The sequence below is a fragment of the Sesamum indicum genome, linkage group LG1 (genome assembly GCF_000512975.1).
Source record: "Sesamum indicum cultivar Zhongzhi No. 13 linkage group LG1, S_indicum_v1.0, whole genome shotgun sequence".
NCBI lineage: Eukaryota > Viridiplantae > Streptophyta > Magnoliopsida > Lamiales > Pedaliaceae > Sesamum > Sesamum indicum.
This window is the reverse complement of record NC_026145.1, coordinates 2,656,279-2,677,051: the sequence shown is the minus strand read 5'-3', so window position 1 is coordinate 2,677,051 and position 20,773 is coordinate 2,656,279. Positions and strand designations below refer to the sequence as shown.

Here is a 20,773-nt window from a genome sequence, read left to right as displayed (position 1 = left end):
TACAAAATAAATAACTATTACATTTGTACCCTTAATTGTAATTTTTTAAGTTAATGCAATGTTAATTTTATTAATTTTGGATTTTAGTATATTGTTAAAATTAATTATATATAAATTAAATTATATAATAATAATTTAAACGAAAAAAAAAAGCAGAATTCCCCAAGTCGGGAAACAAAATCCCGACTTGGAGTCGGGATCCAGAATCCCGACTTGGGAAATTTTGCATTTTTTGCCATTAATTTAATGATGAGTCGCGATTTGAAATCGTGACTCGTCATGTTTGTGTTATTATTTTAAAAAAAATTATAATAAAATAATTTTTTTTTTATAATAAAAAAATAATTAACTCAAAATTACTGTCACTTAATATATATTTTTATTGGTTATATTAAAATCGTCACTTAATATTTCATCCATAATATCATATTTTCTTGTAATGTCTTTGAGGAAGAAAAATGCAATTTCACCCCATGCAAAACCATTTAGCAATATATATATATATATATATTGCACTCGAGAAGTTTATCATATTCCTGGGTCGATGGGTGTTAAACAAAGATTCTTGTGTTCAACCGAAAACAAAATTCAAGTAATTAAAAATTCCCTGGAAGTCAAACCACAACACATACAGATGTCTACGTATAGGAAGTCCTATGATCTTATAGCAACCGCAACTTCTTGTTTTATCAACAAGGCCACAAATTCTACTTACATGATATGAAATAACTATGCATACAAGTTTGGTTCGGCTAACCTGGGGGTGGGTATGGCAAGCAACGGTGTACTTTTCCTTCAAGACAATTCCAAATGTGTTCGGCATATTGACTGTTTCACCATCTGGTAGCTTTCATTCAAAGGAATGCAGAAATGAAGCTAATAAATATATTAGCATTCTCTCCGCAAGGGGCAGGCCAACACACATCCGTCTTCCGGATTCAAAAGGGAGATAATGGAAATTGTTACCACTAAAATCACATTTTTCATTTTCATGTAGAAACCCCTCAAACTTAAATTCGGATGGACTGTTCTAAATAGAAGGATCTCTTTGGATCCATCCAACGTTTATGAAGACCCAGGGTTCTTTTTCGGATGGTGTATCCCCCAAGTTGGAGACTTTGGGAGCAAGAGGAGTACAACTGGATGTAAATGCATTGTTTCTTTGAGAATTGCTTCTTAAGTATTTCAGTTTTGGTATATGGAACTCTTCAACTTCATTGTTCAATCCCACCATCTCAGATAATTCGTTCTACACATTTGCCATGGCCTTTGGATTATTCAAAAATTCGACTGTTGCCCACTCAATCGTTGTTGTTGTAGTGTCTGTCCTGCCTGCTACAATATCCTGTAATCCAAAATAGTTGATGAACAAATTCTTCACCTTAATATCAAATAGTTCTCTAGCACAATCAAGCAAAATTAATATAATGCGAAAATGGTCTTGTTTGGTTTTATTTTTACTCTCAAGTTTCAATATTTTCAAGTGAATTTTGTTTTTGTAAAGGGTTTCATGTGACAAACAAAATTGCATTGAAATCATTATAAGAAATGGCTTAATAGTTAATTATAAAAATTTTGATATCAATATTAACATTTAATTAATTAGCAAGTAAATTTTTTTTTGTTAATGTACATTATTTAATATATAATTTAAATAATTCGTTGTTATATTCATTATCAAGTGAACTTTTGCTGCTAAATTTATTAGTAAGTAAATTTCTTCTATTAAATAATTTAAATTATTAACAATAGTTTTACTTGATAATTAATTCAACATTGAATTTTTTCCCAAGGTCTTGAGTCATTTTTTTTATAGTGGATTAGTACAATTTCTGATAGATTTTGTAACAAAAAGACATAAAATAATCACAATGTGTTTGGATTAGGATATTTTCCAATATTTTTTTATACGAAAAGACGAGACAAAATAAAAATTTGTTTAAAATATAGTATGTTTAGTGAGAGTTCTATTTTGTATGAAAAGCGTGACATTTCATACTAATTTTTCATATAAAGAGATGTGATAAAATACTTTTTTGTAAATTTATGGTCAAATCCCACAAGATTTATCCAACCAAACATGGTTAATAAACTATCATAGTTTTAACTATGATGAAAACATCTCCAATCATTTACGAATATAATTAAAAATTTTAAATATATAATAATATATTTTAATATAATATAATTAGTATATATATATATATAAATCAGTTTTCGATTTGGTTTGTTCACCAAACTGTGACAGAAAAAAACTGAATCGAAAATCGATTTAAAAAAAGAAAAGGTAATGTTGCAATTTTCGTTCTGTATGTATAAAGGGTTGGCAAAGTTGGTCCTCTAACTTTCGCGGTGGTAATTTTGATCCTGTATATTTCAAATGTTCATGATTTTGGTCCTTCAGCTCATTTTATCACCATTTTGCCCTTCTAGCAAAAATTAACCCTAGTCCATTACATGTTCCAAGTTAGGCCCAACATACTTTCGAAATAAATTAAGCCTTCATAAATTCATACCTTGTTCTGACTGCCTTATTTCAGATATTGCAAGTCCTCGGTTTTACGGACTTCTTCCAATTATACTACCGCATCAGATAGTTCGTAGGTACTTGGCTCCTTCAGCAATAAACAACACAGTCCTAATTCAATTTCCTAGAAATTTTTGACAAACAAGTTGAATAGAAGCCTTATATTTATTGAAGAAGTATAGAAAATAATACATATATATTATAGGCAAAATTGCAAAATTGATCCCGTAAGTATAAGGGGGTGGCAAAATTGGGATCATAACTACAGGACTGGCAATTTTAGTCCTGTAATTATTGATTTTTTAGCAATTTTGATCCTTCCGACTAAAATTGCCCAAAAACGTGGCGGAGAGATTTGGGGCTTAGGGTTTCGACGTACACTTGCGCAACTTAAACACCTGGGAGCTTGCGTGGCTAATGACATGGCTTAGGCGGGAAAGAGACTGTCTATGGAAGTGTCGGCTTTCACGTTTTCATCTGGGCTTGGGCAAGAAATGGAGGGCCCGGTTGAGTCTCCGATGTTGGATTTTATTCACATGAAGTCTATGTCTTCCAGCTCAAGCGAACTGCACCGGGAGCTATGTGCACTGCTGATCCTCAAGAAATCTCCTTGGGCGACGAATTTGAGTTCCGCCATTCTGAATGGGGCAAAAGGGGGAGGTGGGGGTAGTGGGATCAGCGGCGATGGTGGGGCAATGATCACGTTCTCGTGGTACTGTGGGCTCGATTTTGTGGGTTTTGGTGGCTTGCCGGTGTTGAGATGGCGGAGCCGGGGAGGAGTTGTTGGGGGAGGAGGTGGTGCAGGGGGTGGGTGGTGGTAACGTTTTTGAAGCGCTGGCTTTTGCTTCCATTTTTGAATAAAGAATTGAGTATTGATGAAGGCGGCGGTGGAGGTGGCGGGGCCGGCGGAGCTGTGGAGGTCTGTTGGAATCGCTTGCTTTTGCTACTTGTTTTTTAATAGATTATTGAAGGTGGAGAAGAATTCTAAGTGGCACGGTTGTAAATATCTCTACTTTACACTCTCTTCTTTCTCTACCTTTAACCTTTGTACAACGAAGCTATCCCTATCGCGATTTCTTTTGTTGTACCACTCTTCTTCCAGTGAATCGTTGAACATATTTCCACCAAAAACTGAAACTTTGCTGCTGGAGGCGGTGGCGGTGGCTTCAACGGCGGGGGTGGAGGAGGAGGTGCCGGAGGAGGCACTGATTGTTGGTTTTCTCTAATTTCAGTTTCATCCACATCATTAGCCACGTAAACTCCTATGTGTTTAAATTGCGGATGTGGACGTCGGAACCCTAAGCCCCAAATATCTCCGCCGCATTTTTTGGCAATTTTGGTCGGAAGGACCAAAATTGCCAAAAAATCAATACTTACAGGACTAAAATTGCCAGTCTTGTAGTTACTGTCCCAATTTTGCCACCCCCCTATACTTACGGGACCAATGTTGCAATTTTGCCTATATTATATCCTACATAAGAGGAGACAACTGTTTAGCCTCTCATATGATAGAGGACTTGACTAATTAGAAAAATCCCATAAACTAAGGAATTTTAATATACAAATACTCAAAATTCAAAATATTATACTTTGAAAAGTTGGAGAAGATTTTATGATGATCTTTATTGCTTCATTGCTACCTTATTTATAGGCATCTGCGGATTTCAAACTTGGAACCAAAACTTATTTTTTGATGACGTCACTGCGTTCGTCATCATCTTGTCTCTTTCGGATGTCATCACTATGTTCATCATCACTTTGTCCTTTTCCAGCTGTTATTCATAATAGCTTGTCGGCCATGTGATTGCTAGCTGACTTTCCTACTTTGCTGACTTTCAAATAAGCTTTCTGCGAATTTAGTGCTCTTTCCCCTCATGAAATTTAACAAAAACGTCCCATTCACTTTGGTTGAGAAAATTTTGAATGGATACTTTACTTTGTCCATCTCAATGAGACAGACCAGTAATCCCCAAGCTTTTCTGGTAGAGATATCGTCTTCACTAATAGTTGATACCAGGGGAGCTTCTCCTGAGTTGATTTTATTGAAAGGCAACCGCCATGTCTTGCCTCTGCATCTTCATAAAATGAAATGTTGGATGAGATCTTTTTCTTGTAGTTTCTGGAGCAATTGATATGAATTTAATCTCCAAAATATTGCCTCTCTGTAGGTGGGGGTTATTTTTCCATAAATCAAAGACTGCGCCACTAATCCAATATGGAAGTTTTAAAATTTTTGAAAAACTTGGTGACATAGTATGAACTGAAGCGAGAGCTTTAAAGTTATACCATTCTCTAACATCCTATTTTTTTTATGTTTCGATGATGGTCTTGCCTGGACTTACTCTGTTGCGGGAAATTAAATTTTTTCACATGCGCTGATAGTCCTGCCAAGTAGAAGACGATATCAATTCATTAGTATTAACCTTAGAAGTGCCTGTCATCGGCCTAAGGCTAATCTCTCCCTCTTTAAGCCCAATGGTGCTGGGTTGACTTGATTCTTCAGGAGTTTGCACTACTTGTGACTTAACTGTTGTCGTTAAACCAGAGTTTGGTGGTGGCCTTGTCCAATCTGTACTCTAAAAGGATGTTTAAGGTCTTGCTCCATCAACTCATGAGTCATCCCCGACGTGATACCTTGGAAATTGGTTCTCGTAAATCGTTCTGGCAACTTGGGCATTCACCGCTAGCTACTCGAACTTCTTGTCAAGCTCTTCAAGTTTTTTTCAGAGGCGGCTGAATCTCAACATGATGGAGTTTTGTTTAAATGTCTCCATCTCTCATTAGGAAATCTACAAGAAAAATTTAATGAGATTTTATAACGATAATATTATAACAATAATATTGGCATTGAGCTTGCCATCGGATAATACGAGCTTTCTCTATCTTTAATTCTAATTTTTTTTATAAGAAAACCTTAACATTAATATTATCAACCTTTAAAGTAAATTCTTTAATAAGTGAAAATAGAAGTCATTTCTTAAAAGTCTTCCAAACCGCAAAGAATTCCTTCTCGTTAATGTGCCAAACTTTAGTTTGTTGTTTTGAGGACAACCTTCCTGTACATCTATAAGGTTCTTCCCCTATAGTTATCTTTTTTATGAGCACTGCTGCCTATCTAAAGTCATTGGCGTTTGTGTAGACTACCAATTCATCCTTATCCTGTGGTATAGCAAGCTTTGGCAGGTTACTGCAAACCTGTTTCGACTCGCGAACTCTTTTTTTTTTTTGGATTTCTTCTTATTTTCACTTTGAACTTTTTGTTTCCATAAAAAATGATTGGAAAACCTTCTCGTACCTTGCAAGATCATTAATAAAGATTCCTGCAAAATTAACAACTTCCAAAAAGCTCTGTAATTGCTTCTTGTCCTTGACTACATCTAGAAAATAGCGGATTTTTCATCAGAATATGCTCCTCCAACTCTATGCTTGTTTTAAAATTTCAATTTTATTGATAGCTATAATAGCTTTCTTCTCAAAAAGCACTAGACCTTTTCTATGGCATGCATCAAAAAATATTTGAAGATGTTTAATATGGTTTCTCATACTTTTGGATGCAATTAGATATCATCAATGTAGACAAACATAAGATCAAAATAATCTTTAAACAGATTATCTATTTTTCTTTGAAATATCTGGAGTGCATTAGCTAAATCCATTAGAAGTACATTTCAGATATATTATCCTTGTGGTGTGGAACACGCGGTATATTTCTTTGATTCTCTCTCCATCTTAATATGATAAAATCCAGATTTGCAATTGATTTTACAAAATAAGTGCTCTCTACTAGGAATTTAATAACCATAAAATTCTAAGATTTTATTAATCCCTTAATAGTTAATAACCAACCTAGGTTTACCTCTTTTTATCTCACCATGGTTTCTTACTAGAAAACCAGGGCTACTGTAAGCAGAGACTCCACGCTTGATCTGTCCTAGACTGATAATGCTTTTTGATAATCATCTGAATATCCTTTTTATCCTCCATGTTCATCTAGATGGGTTTGTTTCGATCGTACTCATACTTGTTCATATTCCACAGGCTAGAGGGTTTTCATTGAAATCCCTCTGTATAAGTTCCTTGACATTTTCGAGATAGAACTTGCTCTCTTCGCAAATGTCAAACTATTTTATCTCCTAGAATGCTTCCTTGAAGTTCCTAATCTCTTCCTCGGATTCCTCATATAAGCTATTGCTATCGATGAGTTCCTGTTTCTTGAAGACAAAAGAACTTCATGAAATTTTCTCTTATCCTGCATTTTCGAATGAGTTAATCTAGCATCGAATTCACCATGCTTGCTGCGAAAATTTATAGGCATTATCTTGTTAAAGGTCTTTTCTCTTTGCAAAACCTGTATCTCATTACCATAGTTAGTAGTAAAAATTAACAGATTTCTTTGATTATCCTGCATATATCTTGCAAATATTTGAATGAAATTGTTACCTAATAAGATATCAAAACATGTATCATGAAAGTAAATACGAGGTGTTTTTATCCTAAACCAGGGTGATTCAAATGCTCCTCCGATCATGATCTTGACTTCTCGTATTCTTGTATTAAGTATTAGAATTTTTTGGAAAAAATCCCTTCCTGAAATAACGGGTAAGGTTTTCCTTGCTTCCTTAGGGAAAACTCCAGGTTTTGTTGTGCAAATCCATGATCTTGAATCAATATAAATTGCAAAATATTCGATCTTATATTGATCAAACAACATATTAATAGATATGTATATAGAAAATGGACTTGTTATTCAATCCTTATGGTAACACCATCCAGACTAAATTCTATTCCATTACATTTTCTTCTCCATAGTTTATGATTTTCGAGAAAATTTAACCCTAAAATCACAATCTTATTTTCTCATCCTCCAACATCTGCAACTATGCCTCATATATACCAACAACAAGTTGCTGCAAATGATATAAGTCATCACAAAGGAAACTTTTCTTTCTTAGTGATGTCAAATATAACTTGTATTTCTTTCCATCCTTCAGGGTATCTAAGTTTTACGTTATTCACCCTAATCTCTTGACGAGTTAAAGCTTTTAATAACTCTTTCTCGTTTCCTTTGTAGCCTGTAATCCTATTTTCCAAAAAGGATATCCTGCTACAAAACTCAATTCTAGAGCTAAGTGTTCTATCTGAAATTGGGTGATCTTTTATAATGATATTAACAGCACCTATTCTTGGTATCTTTATTGAATTTTGTGTCATTATCTTGGTAGATTCTTTGAAAATTCTACAAATCTCAATATACTCTTTTTTAAGAAACAAATCTGAATGATGCGTATTGGGAAGGGCATATGTAATTCTATAAGTTATAAAATATGGTCTATTCCTTCTTTCATTAGATCTTTCCTTTTAAACTCTTGATGAAGGGTTAAGACTCTACTAAAATCTTGGTCTACTAGGTTGTATGCAATTCTAGGATGAATGCCAAACATAATTTTTCTGCATACAAATTACCTATTATTGTTCCAAGATTGTCATATCTTAGGTTATCGATTCTTCTATCAATTATAGATAAATGTATTTCTAAATCAATTTCTTCCTTAAAAGTTACTTTTATTATTGTTTTAATAGTTCATATGTAGATCCATTCCATAGTAACAACTACTTCTTCTCTACACTTACTCAATTCTTCAAGAATGTCTTCTTTAGGACTCAGTTGCATTTCCATCACATTACCAGTAAGTTTTATAGTTATAGCAAACTCACCTGTACTTAGTTTGTAAATTATGTGATGATTCCTTTGATTAAGTCCTGTCTGGTTCAGGACTTTTGCAATTCCTCCGATCCTAAATCCATCATATGGGTTGAGGTTGGGGTCTTACCGAATGATTCTTTCCATAGTTTTATTTGACATCGTCATCTTGGAAAATAATTCTGACAGGCTTCCAAAGGTTCAAAGCCTATCTTTCTCGTTCTAATTATTTTGACACGGTTGAAGATCAATCCAAATTAGTTTCTATTTCCTCGTTATAGACGCTTTCGTTTGACGGACCAAATCGCCATAGTAGACTGCATACAAGGTGTCATTCGTGGCTTCAAATTTTCATAATTCACCATGTTTTTGCGAACAATCTAGAGAGAGATGACCTCTTGCTTCATAATACCAATCATTCATTTTGTCTTTAAGGAAAGACAACCTCATTGCAACTGAATCTAGCTGATCTTCAGGTACTTCATTTCCCTCCATGGATTGTATATCTTCGCGAACATTGGAGCGGCTACTTCATTCGCTACTCCACTCTGAAAAAAGTACTTGCGAAACCAATAGATATATTCATCTGCTACGCGAATACTTCTTAATACTGCATATTCTCTAGTCTTTTCTGCTCTACTTCCTACGAAGTAACCATTTTCGATGAAGTGTATCTTGATAAGCCTTTTTAGCCAATATGCTATCGCTCCTTTTGAATCTCTGCAAAGGATGCTGGTTTTGGTATCTTTTAGGGTATTATCCCATTTCATCTTTACAGAACCCTGCAAACTTAACTACACTAGTTTTATGAAATTTTCTTAGTCGAGTTCTAAGGTAGTTGCTGCTACCTTTATGGCTACAACCCATTCATCTATTAATTTCTTGGTATTTTGAAAATCGATAATACTAGGTTAGGTATACCGCCGTATGAATGTAAGGGGCTGGAGCATGGTTCTCGTCCAAGGTGTATTTTCAGGCATTCTCTTTGAATTTCTTCATGGATTTCTTTTAGCCTGGTCCCTAGGAATGTTGCGATCGAGTTGGTGCAGAAGTCCGCACTTTGTCTGATTGGATGATTCTGTGGAGGATCATTGGAACATATACTTTCCTCCGGTTGTGGTAGTGCTGTAGTGATTTTATTAGTTTGCATGTTTACTAAATCTACAATCCTGAGTTGGGAAAATGACTCCGCCAATTCTTCTAGATCTGATAGATATGCTCTCATCACCTCCATTATTTTTTAGATCTTATAGATGCGATGATCAGATCTTTTCTGGACTTCGTCTTTGGAATCTCGTTGGTCTTCCTTTTCTGATGTAGAAGAGGTACTGTTCCAAGGGCGTTCTGATTCGCTCTTGTCTGGATTTAGATGTCTCAGGGCCCTTCTTGTTGTTTCTCTTTAGATCTGTAATTTCTTCCTTCAGATCTATAAAGTCCTTGTGTAGATTAAGAAGGATCTTAAGGATCTCGTCCACCGTCTGGCTCAAAGTTTCCATTTTCATAGGTATATGAATTAACCTATGTCCATAGTCTTGAATTGTCTTTTGTATTTCTCTCATATCTTGGGATATCTTTGAGGTATCCAACTCGAGTTCTTTCCAATCAGTTCTCTTAATCTTAATTTTTAGAACTGTAACTATGCAGGAATTTATCCATTCCGCTTCTGTTGGTTGGAATTCTATCATGGACTTTAGTGGAGTGTAAATGCCTCACTGCGTGTCCAATTATTATCTGTCGAACTTGAAAATCCAGCAACCATTCTTATTCCTCTTGTGACGTGAGGAGTTTTGGGTCAATACTCTTGGGACCAAACATTTTTCAAAAATTTCCATGGGAAATGTATTTTCAAAATTTGGATATATTTCTTATTTTCATCGCAACCCGAACTTTCATTCGGTTCTATTTTTTTTTCAAAGAGTCTCCTCCATTAATGGACAAATAAAATCTAAATATAAATAAATAAATATTTTTCCCATAAAACCTAAGCTCTGATACATTTTTATTGGTAAAATTAAAATAATCACTTATTATTTCATCACTAAAATTACATTTTCGTGTAGTGCGTTTGCGGAAGAAAAATGCAATTTCACCTCATGTAAAATCATTTAGCATCAATCCTTCTGCATTATATAGATATATATTGCACTCGAGAAGTTTATCATATTCCTTGGTCGATGGATGTTAAACGAAGATTCTTGTGTTCAATCGAAAATAAAATTCAAATAATTAAGAGTTTCTTGGAATTCAAACTACAACACATGCAGATGGGGAAAAATGCAAGTAACCCCCTTGTGATATCGCAAATTAGCAAATTACCCCCTTATAAAAAATAAGTAGCAATTTACCTCCCTATATTTTAAAATACAAAAATTTATCTCCCTTTGTTTTTTAAAATGAATCAATTTACCTCCCCGTATAAGGAGGTAAATTGCTTCAATTTAAAAAGTACAGGGGGATAAATTGCTATAGTTTTTCATAGGGGGGTAATGTGTTCATTTTTAATATCATAGGGGGTAAATCGCTATTCACCCCATACAGATGTGTACGTATAGGAAGTCCTATGATCTTCTAACAACTGCAACTTCCTGCTTTATTCAACAAGGCCACAAATTCTACTTACATGATATGAAATAATTATGCATACAAGTTTGGTTCAGATAACCTGGGGGTAGGTATAGCAAGTAGTGGTGTAATTTTCCTCAAGACAATTTCAAACCTGTCTGACATATCGACTGTTTCACCATCTGGTAGTTTCCATTCAAACGAATGCAGAAGTGAAGCTAGTAAATACATCAACATTCTCTCCGCAAGGGGTAGGCCAGCACAGATCCTTCTCCCCGATCCAAAAGGGAGATAATGGAAATTGTTACCACTAAAATCATATTTTTTATTTTCGTGTAGAAATCTCTCTGGCTTAAATTCGGATGGACTATCCCAAATAGAAGGATCCCTTTGGATCCACACGATGTTTATGAAAACCCTGGTTCTTTTTGGGATGGTGTATCCCCCAACTATGGAAGTTTGGGTTGGAGACCTTGGGAGCGAGAGGGGTACAGCTGGATGTAAACGCATTGTTTCTTTGAGAACTGCTTCTAAATATTTCAGTTTTGGTATATGGAACTCTTCAACTTCCCTATTCAATCCCACCATCTCAGATAATTCGTTCTGTACATTTGCCATGGCCTTTGGATTATTTAGAAGTTCGGCCATTGCCCACTCAATCGTTGTTGCTGTAGTGTCTGTCGCGCCTGCTACAATATCCTGTCATCCAAAATAGTTGATGAACAAATTCTAAACCTTAATATCAAATAGTTCTCTAGCACAATCAAGCAAAACTAATATAATGCAAAGATGGTCTTGTTTGGTTTTATTTTTACTCTCAAGTTTTAATATTTTCAAGTGAATTTTGTTTTGTATCGGGTTTTCATGTGACAAACAAAAGTACATTAATATCATTATAAAAAAACGGCTTAATAGTTATAAAAAATTTGAAGTTAATTAATATTTCATTAATGATTAAGTAGAAATTTTGTTATTGATCTACATTAGTTAATATATATTTTAAACAATCCGTTGCTATATTCGTTATCAAGTAATTTTTGCTGCTAAATTTATCAGGTAGTAAATTGTTTAGCTATAACAATTAATATATAGCCATTTACACGGCCATTATTATTTACTACGTATTGCTATTTTTTGTTTTTGATAATGATTATTAATGAAATATATATACAGTAAAACTTTTATAAATTAATACTCTATAAATTAATAAACTCTCTAAAATAATAAAATCTTCCGGTTCCGACTTGGGCTTTTGTAAAAAATCATCAAATTCGATAAGATAATAAGATAATAATTTTTCAAAAATTTTCTTTATAAATATTAGGTCCCATTAAAACTCTAAATTAATAATTCATAAAAATTACAATTATGAATATTATGGTAATTTGCTAAAATAAAATTCTGTAATGCTTTATGCATTTGATTACTCATTGATGATTTTGCAATGCCTTTTAGATGAGAAGACATGATTGGGTGTTATGAATCATTTTATTTTCATATTGAGATTTACATAGTATTATGTTTCATTCATCATGCATGAATATATTTAATTCGCTGTGATAGTTATTTAAGTGCAACGAATTGATGTAAATATGTATATTTAAGTAATTCCAATGAATTGAAAATTCTTCTATGAATATAATAGTTAATTGTATACAATGAAATGATATTATACATGAATATATTTAATTAGTTACAAAAAATTGATTGATACATGAATATGATCGATATAACATATATGAATTTATTTATTTTCAATACATATGTACTAAATTTATTGAATTTAAAAAGTCTCTCTTTTAATTAATAAAATATCAATTTATCGATAAATTAATATCTTTCTAAATTAATAAAATTTCAGGATCCCAACGTTATTAATTTACAGAGATTTTACTGTATATATATTTCTTCTTCTTGTGGTTGGTACGCGTGAGTTTATATAGTCTTGAAAGAGAAATTTTGATGATTAATTGAAGAAAAAAAGTATGTTATCACTTAGCCAACATAATAATAAGATTAAGCTTACCACAAATAAGGCCTTGATGTGTGTCAAACTCATTGACATCTCAGAATCCTCTTTCTCTTTTAGCTCTAACAAGACTTGAAGGAAGTCCGTCTTTCCTTGTTTCTTTGTTTCTCCAGATAACTTCTGTCTATATCTAGCAATAACTTCCTCAAAAATTCTATCCAAAGATTGCACATAACCCTCCATCTCTTTTTTTACACCTTGAATATCAAACCGGGCAAGGACTGGATAAAAGTCCCCAATATTTGGCTTTCCGAGCAAATCCACAAGCTTGATGACCACTTCCCGGAACGCGTCTCCCACTCTTTGGCCTTCTTCCCCCTCAACTATGCCTCCCCACAACATGTTCATTATGACATTAAGTTCAGTTCCGAATGATAGTTCACCAACTTGGACCCGTTTTCCTGTATTATTGTACACATATCTGATGGCCTTTTTGACCTCGTCCTTTCGAAGATTGTACGACGCCTGGAGACTGCTGCTACTGAGCACCTCGCGGACAAATATTTTTCGCATCGCCCGCCATCGGGAATTGTGCGGCGAAAACGCAATGTCATTTCCACCGTAGGTTGCTGTTAGCGCTGCAATATTAGCATCACGGTCAGCGAAGATCGAGTCTTGGTCGCGAACCACTTCTTTTAGGAGGGATGGTGAGTTGATCACGACGCAAAGTTTGTTCCCAAGATAGAGTTTGTAGATTGGACCATATTGGCGTGCCAAATCGCCGAACTGATGGAGTAAATTCTTGCTCAAGAACGGCAAGTATCCGAGGATGGGCAAGCCTCGAGGCCCTGGCGGCAAGGGAGGAGTTCTTTTATCAGAAATGAAAAACACCTTTATGAACCATACAATGGACATTACCAGGACTGAAAGGAGAGCAATAACGAATTGATCCATTTTGGGTGGCTAGTTCTCACAAGGATTTTCACATACGACAGCTCGAAGAGAGCCCCTCTTTATAGAACCGTGATTTTGCCTATTCGATTTACAAGTTTTCTTATTTTAATAAACAATTCTTATTATATTATTATTTTCTGGGCCTCCCGTATCTACTGCTTTGACAAAAATCACGCCGGGAGGCAGTCGTAAGCACTCTAAAGGATCTGCCTCTCTCTGTGATAGGTTCAGTTGTTACAAAAAAATTGTATTACAAGTAATCTTAAATTGTATCAAACTTTAATTGAAGGAAAATTGCAACTTATCCTTGTAATATGAGAAATAAATATAAAAAATATATATTAAATTACATTCGGTATTTTAAAAAGTGAAATAATTCTTTTTTTAAAAACTATTGATAGCGATAATTTGCTAATTTTCTTTTGGAGAATGCTTTTACTCATTTCAAATATCACAAATAGAAAATTATATTTAGGCCCTTTAATTTATCTTGTTAAATTCCATACTGGTATGTAAATAGGGCTTTAAATAAATTTTCTTTTTTCTTTTTCGATGCTTAAAGGGATAATTACATTTACACTCTCTAACCTATGATCTACTTATATAAATCATTCCGGTCTTTTGTATTATTACAGAATAATTTATGTAATGATGCTAACATTTTTAGGGAGTGTGTGTAACTTTTTAAAAAAGTAAGGGATTGTTTGTATAAGTGATAATGATATTTTGATGGATGTATGTATAATTATTTCAAAAAGAGGTGCTTTGTATAAATAAATCATTGATCAAAGGGTGTAAATATAATTATCCCATACTTAAATTATGGACTCCAAGTCTCCTTGTGATATTGTAAATGAGTAAATTACCTCCTTATTAAAAAACAAATAGTGATTTACCTCCCTGTATTTTTTAAAATACGACAATTTACCTCTCTATGTTTTTTAAATGAAACAATTTACCTTCCGGTATAAAAAGATAAATTACTTTATTTTAAAAAATATAAAAAAATAAATTACTACATTTTTTTATAAGGATAATGTGATCAATTTCAGACATAAATTGCCATTCACCCCATTAATAATGGCTGGCAAGGCAATTATAATTTGACCTGAAACGTCCACCTTGAATTATTAGATCCACGAAAGGAACAGGACAATAAACAAAACTTTATATGTGATTTTCACATCTACTGTGTGTAGCTGACTTTGACAAATAAAATATGCGAAACTACGTTTCTCATTGACTTTCACATCTACGTACTGTGTTACTTTGATTCCAATGAATTTGCGACATCAACGACGTTGAGTTTATTATTATTGGATTACTTGTTAATAATAGATATAAATAAATAATTCATATAACATGATTTGTATCTATACTTTTTATATGAATGAAATCGGGTCATATTCCTTTAGATACTCTCCAGATCTCTAGAAAAACTATGACCTTTTATTTTGGTCAGTTATATGATAAAAAGCAAAATATCATAATAAATACAAATTAATCACAATTGTGAAACGGCTATTAATCGTTGTTTTTTACAAACAACACCAAAACATATGCTACATCTAAAAATTATAGCTAATATTTTTCTATAGGTAAAATTATAGGGAATGTTAATTATATGTTGTGAAAATTGAAGTTTTCTCATTGATTTTATGTGTTCGCAGTACATTATATTGATTTATTACGATTTTTAAGTTGTAATGATTTATAGTTTAGGAAATAATCAACTTTTCATTTTGAGAAAATATTTTTGTGTGTCATGTGATGTCCATAGAATTTTTATACATAATTGAGAGATTAATTGGTAATTACAAAAATAAATTTAAATTTAATTATAAATAAATTATAGATTGAAATTGTAATATATTAAAATTTAAATGGAGTAAATTGAAACTCGTTATAATATTTAAGAGCAAATTATATTAATTAAAAAATTTAGTAGAATGCTAATGAATATTTTAAAAAAAATTTAAAATAAAAAGAATAAATATTAATAATATATGTATATAAGTATATATAGATTGAGGATATGAGTGGTGGGCCATTACCCCCACCGCCTCATCGCCTAACGTATATATATTTGTATATTACACAATTACACACCCTCGCACATTATTTATACACACAATTTCACATATTTATACACACTTGTGGCAACAAAACGGAACGTGACAACAAGATAGAAGGTTATTAAGCAGCGCTTTGTGATAACTGAATTATTTTCAGATTTGAGGTATTAAGTATAGTCAATTGGATCTCTCTCTCTATATATATGTACATATACTTGTGTATATGTGATTTGATTAAGAATTGTTGTGTGTTTAGTGGAATTATGTGGTTGTTTGTGAAATGATCGCTATTGGTAGTTCCTATGGTGGGTTTGAGATACCTCAATTTTGTTGTTGAATAAAAATGAATGATAGAGTTGTTATAAATGATTGTGACACATTTCTATTTGATGATTGACTGAAGTCAAGTTATGATGTTGTCAACGTGCAAATGATACAATGAGACGAGTGTCAAACAGAGTTGAGTTATGGAGTCGATATAACATGAATGATATACTGGGATGAAAAGATGGCTTACCTTACCTGAGACATATTAAGTGGTTTATAATGATGGGACGTGATGTGATTGATGACGAGTTGTATGCTGTCATTATGATGTGATATATAATATGAGAAAAATAAATATACAACTAGGTACCATGGCTCGAAAAGTACCGGGGTATTCCTAGTGACGGGGAATAACTTGTCCTAATAACTACACACTGGGGTTGTACAGGATTCCAGGTTTGATGTGATGTCCTGTGTTGAGATTGCTACGCACTTGGTCAGTGTGGGATATCACATATAATGGGTTCTCTGTGCTGATGATTGTATAATATTGATTGAGATGATAAGAGCCAGCAAACCCATTGAATATGATTCAATTAGGTTAAGTGGGGCTTAAAGAAAACAATTAGTAATTTAGAGAATTAAACTACAATGATGTATGAATCATGTTGTGTATGGTGTTTGATTCTGATATTGGTTTCGCTTGATTATTGACGTTATTACTTCATGATTTCATGGAATTATGTGACAAGTATCAATTGATTCGTATTATTGACATTACAACTTTGTGATTATAAAAAGATTATTGGTTGATTGTGGTCTTGGAATAAAGTTGGGTTTATATTGTTCGAGCTTATAGGTGAATATATATGCTAATTAGCTAATACTTGTTGAGTTGGGAACACTCAATTTGCCATATTCTTTTTCAAGAGTTAGATCATAAGTCAGTTGTCAGCGTATAGGTGGGTCAGCAGTGCTGTCTTAAGTCGGGAGCTCTAGCTACATAGATACATTAATGTTATACCAAAACTTTGATGTAGTATATTCATTTTTGGTTTATATAAATATTGATGGAAGATGAGTTATTTTATCAAGGTAAATATGAGTTTGTTAGGGTTATAAATGTGATTATAGAGAGGGTGTCACATGGCTTGTTGTATTTTTTCAGAAGATATGTTGCCTGATTACCTACATAAAAGATATATATGTGAAATCTAACCTCCAAACTAAATGGCTCTTGGGTAACTAAGCAAAAATATTTGCAAGGGAAATTCTAGTTCAGACTGAACTCGATTAAATTTGAACCAATTATATTACAAGTACAATACGTTTATCGTGTGATTGGTATACAATTTAGAGAAAGTGACCAATTACATAGCAAGTATGATACACTTGTTTTTAATTGGTTTGATACAGTCAAATTTAATTCGAGTAAGAATTTTCGTTATATTGCCAATGGACTGTCTCGTTTTTGGTTATGTGCAACATCATTAAGGTGCAATCTCCATTCAAACTCGATGGAAGGCACGAGCGCTGATTAAAATAGCTATTAATTAGATTATTTTTTTTTGGGAAAATTAGGTAATATATAATTAAAATAGGCATCTGGCTCAAAAGTTTTAGACAAAATAGGAGAAGGACAGGATCCTAGGGAATTATTCAAAACTCTTACCAAGTAGATGAGCAACCTTGTTTCCAGATCTCCTAACAAAGCAAAAAGAAAGGAACAAAAAATCTTGATGTGCAAAACAAAACAGCAATTTACTCTCGATATTTTTAGAAATGAAACAAAAGCACCCCTGATACGTTTGGTGAATGTCATGTGTGGTTTTGATTTTTAACTTTAAAATTTGAAATAGCATTTAGGCCCTTATTTAAAAACCATTGAATTTTAATTTCAATTTAAGATCCAAATTTAACTAATAGATCAATAGTTTAGATTTTATTTAATTCGTATCAACAATATAAATTTAAATAAATATATAATTAAAATTATATATTGTATATAGTATTAAATTTGAATATATGCTTATTAATAAGTTGAATGTCTATAATATATATATATGTATAGAGAGAGAGAGGGGGGGAGGGGGGAGATGAGATGAGTGTTGCGGGGGATGGAGAAGGGGAAGGGGCACGGGGCTAGGGAAGGGGGCGGCCGCCGCATACTCGGCACTCTTGACGCACATTCGGCCACTCAACCGCTCTACTTGGCTGACCAACAACCTTCGCCGAAAGACGCTGGACTTCCGCAATTTTAGAGTTTTAGGCGTTGGTCTTTTGTTTTGTTTTGCTTAGGGGGACGTCAGGCCTCTTGAGGTGCGTTGTTCAACCTTTTTACTGTTATTGCTTTAAATGGAAAAAACTTTTGTAAGCCTATTATAGGGGAAATGAGTTCTTGAAGCTTGGTGTAGTGTCCTTGCTGGTGTCCCCCTCAAGGCGATCCCCTTGCGTTAGCATTTGTCCAATGTATATGCAATCTTCAATTTAATGAAATCTACTTTCTGAATCGCATGCTCAATTTATTGCTTTTCTATTGCATCTTGCTTACTGTTGTTCCTATCGATATTGCTATTCCTGTCAGCGCGCTGTGTTGGTGCTGGGCGGGAGTTCGGTTGTGTGTTGCTATTAGCGGAAGTAGTCGGCGGACTGCTAGCCACACGGTGCCCCTTTCCACACATTGCGGAAGGCGCCTCATGAGAAGTGGTATCAGAGCCTCGTTACCTTCATGGGGCCAAGGCGGGTTGTTGTAACCCAAGTATATCCTGCTGCGAGAATGTCAGGGCAAGATGTTGAGAGCCCGCGACGGGCAACATCGCCTAGCGAGCGAGCTGCGAACCCGGAGGATGAAAATTCCCGATTGACTGAATTGGTGATGAATTTAGAGGAGAAGGTCTCTTCCCTGGAATTTGAGATCACTGTGTTGAATTCGGAGCTGGATGAATATCGGCAGGTGGTCCAAGAGATGGCTAGTGCCTTTGGAGGCAATGACATCATCGATATGCAGCGTGAAATGGAACATATGTCTATTCAGATTGGTCTGCTCTAACATGCAGTAAGTAACTTCCTTTTTGGTGGTGCTCGTGATGCAAATGATGTCGAGAACTTCCTTTTTGATATGGACAATACTTCCATGAGGCAAATGTGGAGGATAAGGCAAGGAAGGTATCAACTGTGGCCATGTATCTAACAGGTGATGCCAAGCTGTGGTGGCACACCAAATACGGGGAGATACAGGCCCATCAAGTGCGGCTTGCCCTTCTTCAGGACGTGATCCGAGAGCAGTTTGTCTCGTAGAACGTCGAGTATAATGCCAGGCTGACATTGCAGAAGTTGGAGCATACAGGCTCCGTGCGAGAATATGTGAAAGCTTTCTTGGCGTTGATGCTGAATATCCGGGACAAGTACAAGGATAAACTCTTCACTTACATGGAGGGCTTGAGATCGTTGGTGCATCTTGAGTTGGTGTCAGCTATGGCAGCGGTAGAACGCTTGACAAATTTCAACTTAGAGGGCCGGAGGGACATGCCCTATACTTTTGCTTATGGACAGGAGTACCTCCAACAGAGGTGGGGGAGATCAGAAGCTCCATGCTTAGAGTAGCTCACAGGGCAATTCAGGCAGGAGCATGCCCCAAGAGAACAAGCAAGGGGCGCCGCAGGAGAGCAGTGGATGCTTCCTGTGCGATGGCCCACATAGATATTGGGACTGCCCGAGGAAACAAATACTGAATGCACTGGCGATCTTTACTGATAAGGCATCGCCAGCAAAGGTTGTGGAACCACAAGCATCTGCAAGTAGCGGGAATGACTCGGAGGAGGATGAGGACAACTTGGGCGCCATCACCCAATGGTGTAATACGTTGTCCTAGGTGGCGGCAAAAAAGGTTGTGCCACCCCATGTGAGAAAAACTGCCCCAGCTCTTACTGCGAGCCAGCCGGAAGAAAAAAGCACAACCCCGAAATCTTAGGAAGAAAGGGTTGATGTTTGTTGATGTGAAGATTCATGGCAAGCCCATTCGTGCCATGATTGATACTGGAGCCTCTCACAAGTACCTTACGAGCACCAAAGTGGAGAGACTTGGGCTGGTGCTGGAGAAGGGAGTTGGGCGAGTGAAAGCGATTCACTCGGCTGCACAACCTAGTGCGGGTGTGGTCAAATCTGTGCTTATTAAGGTTGGTCCTTTTGAGGGCAAGACCAACCAAAAGGACCAACCTTTCAGTCGTGGTGATGGACGACTTCAAGCTCATCCTCGGGCTTGAATTTTGCGGGACACACGTACAGCAGTTTTGCCGCACGTTGATTCGCTGATGATGCTGGGAGCAAAACCTTGTATCATCCCCGCATTGGCCGGGTGCACAGGAGAGAAAAATCTGTCGCCCATGCAGTTTGAGAAGGGGCGCAAGCGGAATGAACCATCCTACTAGTGCACTCTTCATTTTGAGGAGATAGAGGAGGTTTCAGGGCCCATCCCTGGCGAAATAAAGTAGTTGCTGAGAGAATTTGAGGATGTGATGCCAGAGGAGCTACCTCGAAAGCTACCGCCGAAGAGTGCAATGAATCACGAGATTGAGTTGGTGCCTGGCACGAAACCTCCCGCAGAGCATCGTACAAGATGTTGCAACCTGAGCTTGTGGAGCTTAGGAAGCCATTGAAGGATATGCTGGAGAGCGGAATCATCAAACCCACTAAGTCGCCGTATGGGGCACCGGTCCTAT

The 20,773-nt window shown here is 35.2% G+C and overlaps 1 protein-coding gene across 1 annotated transcript; it reads right to left on the bottom strand.

Moving 5' to 3' along the window:
• On the bottom strand, window positions 10,713-13,727 carry LOC105156325 (cytochrome P450 76C2-like). Its single transcript, XM_011072425.2, has 2 exons — window positions 12,817-13,727; window positions 10,713-11,489 (listed from the first exon to the last, which is right to left on the bottom strand). The coding sequence occupies exons 1-2, from the start codon at window positions 13,711-13,713 to the stop codon at window positions 10,863-10,865; spliced, it is 1,524 nt and encodes a 507-aa protein (XP_011070727.1). The 5' UTR covers window positions 13,714-13,727; the 3' UTR covers window positions 10,713-10,862.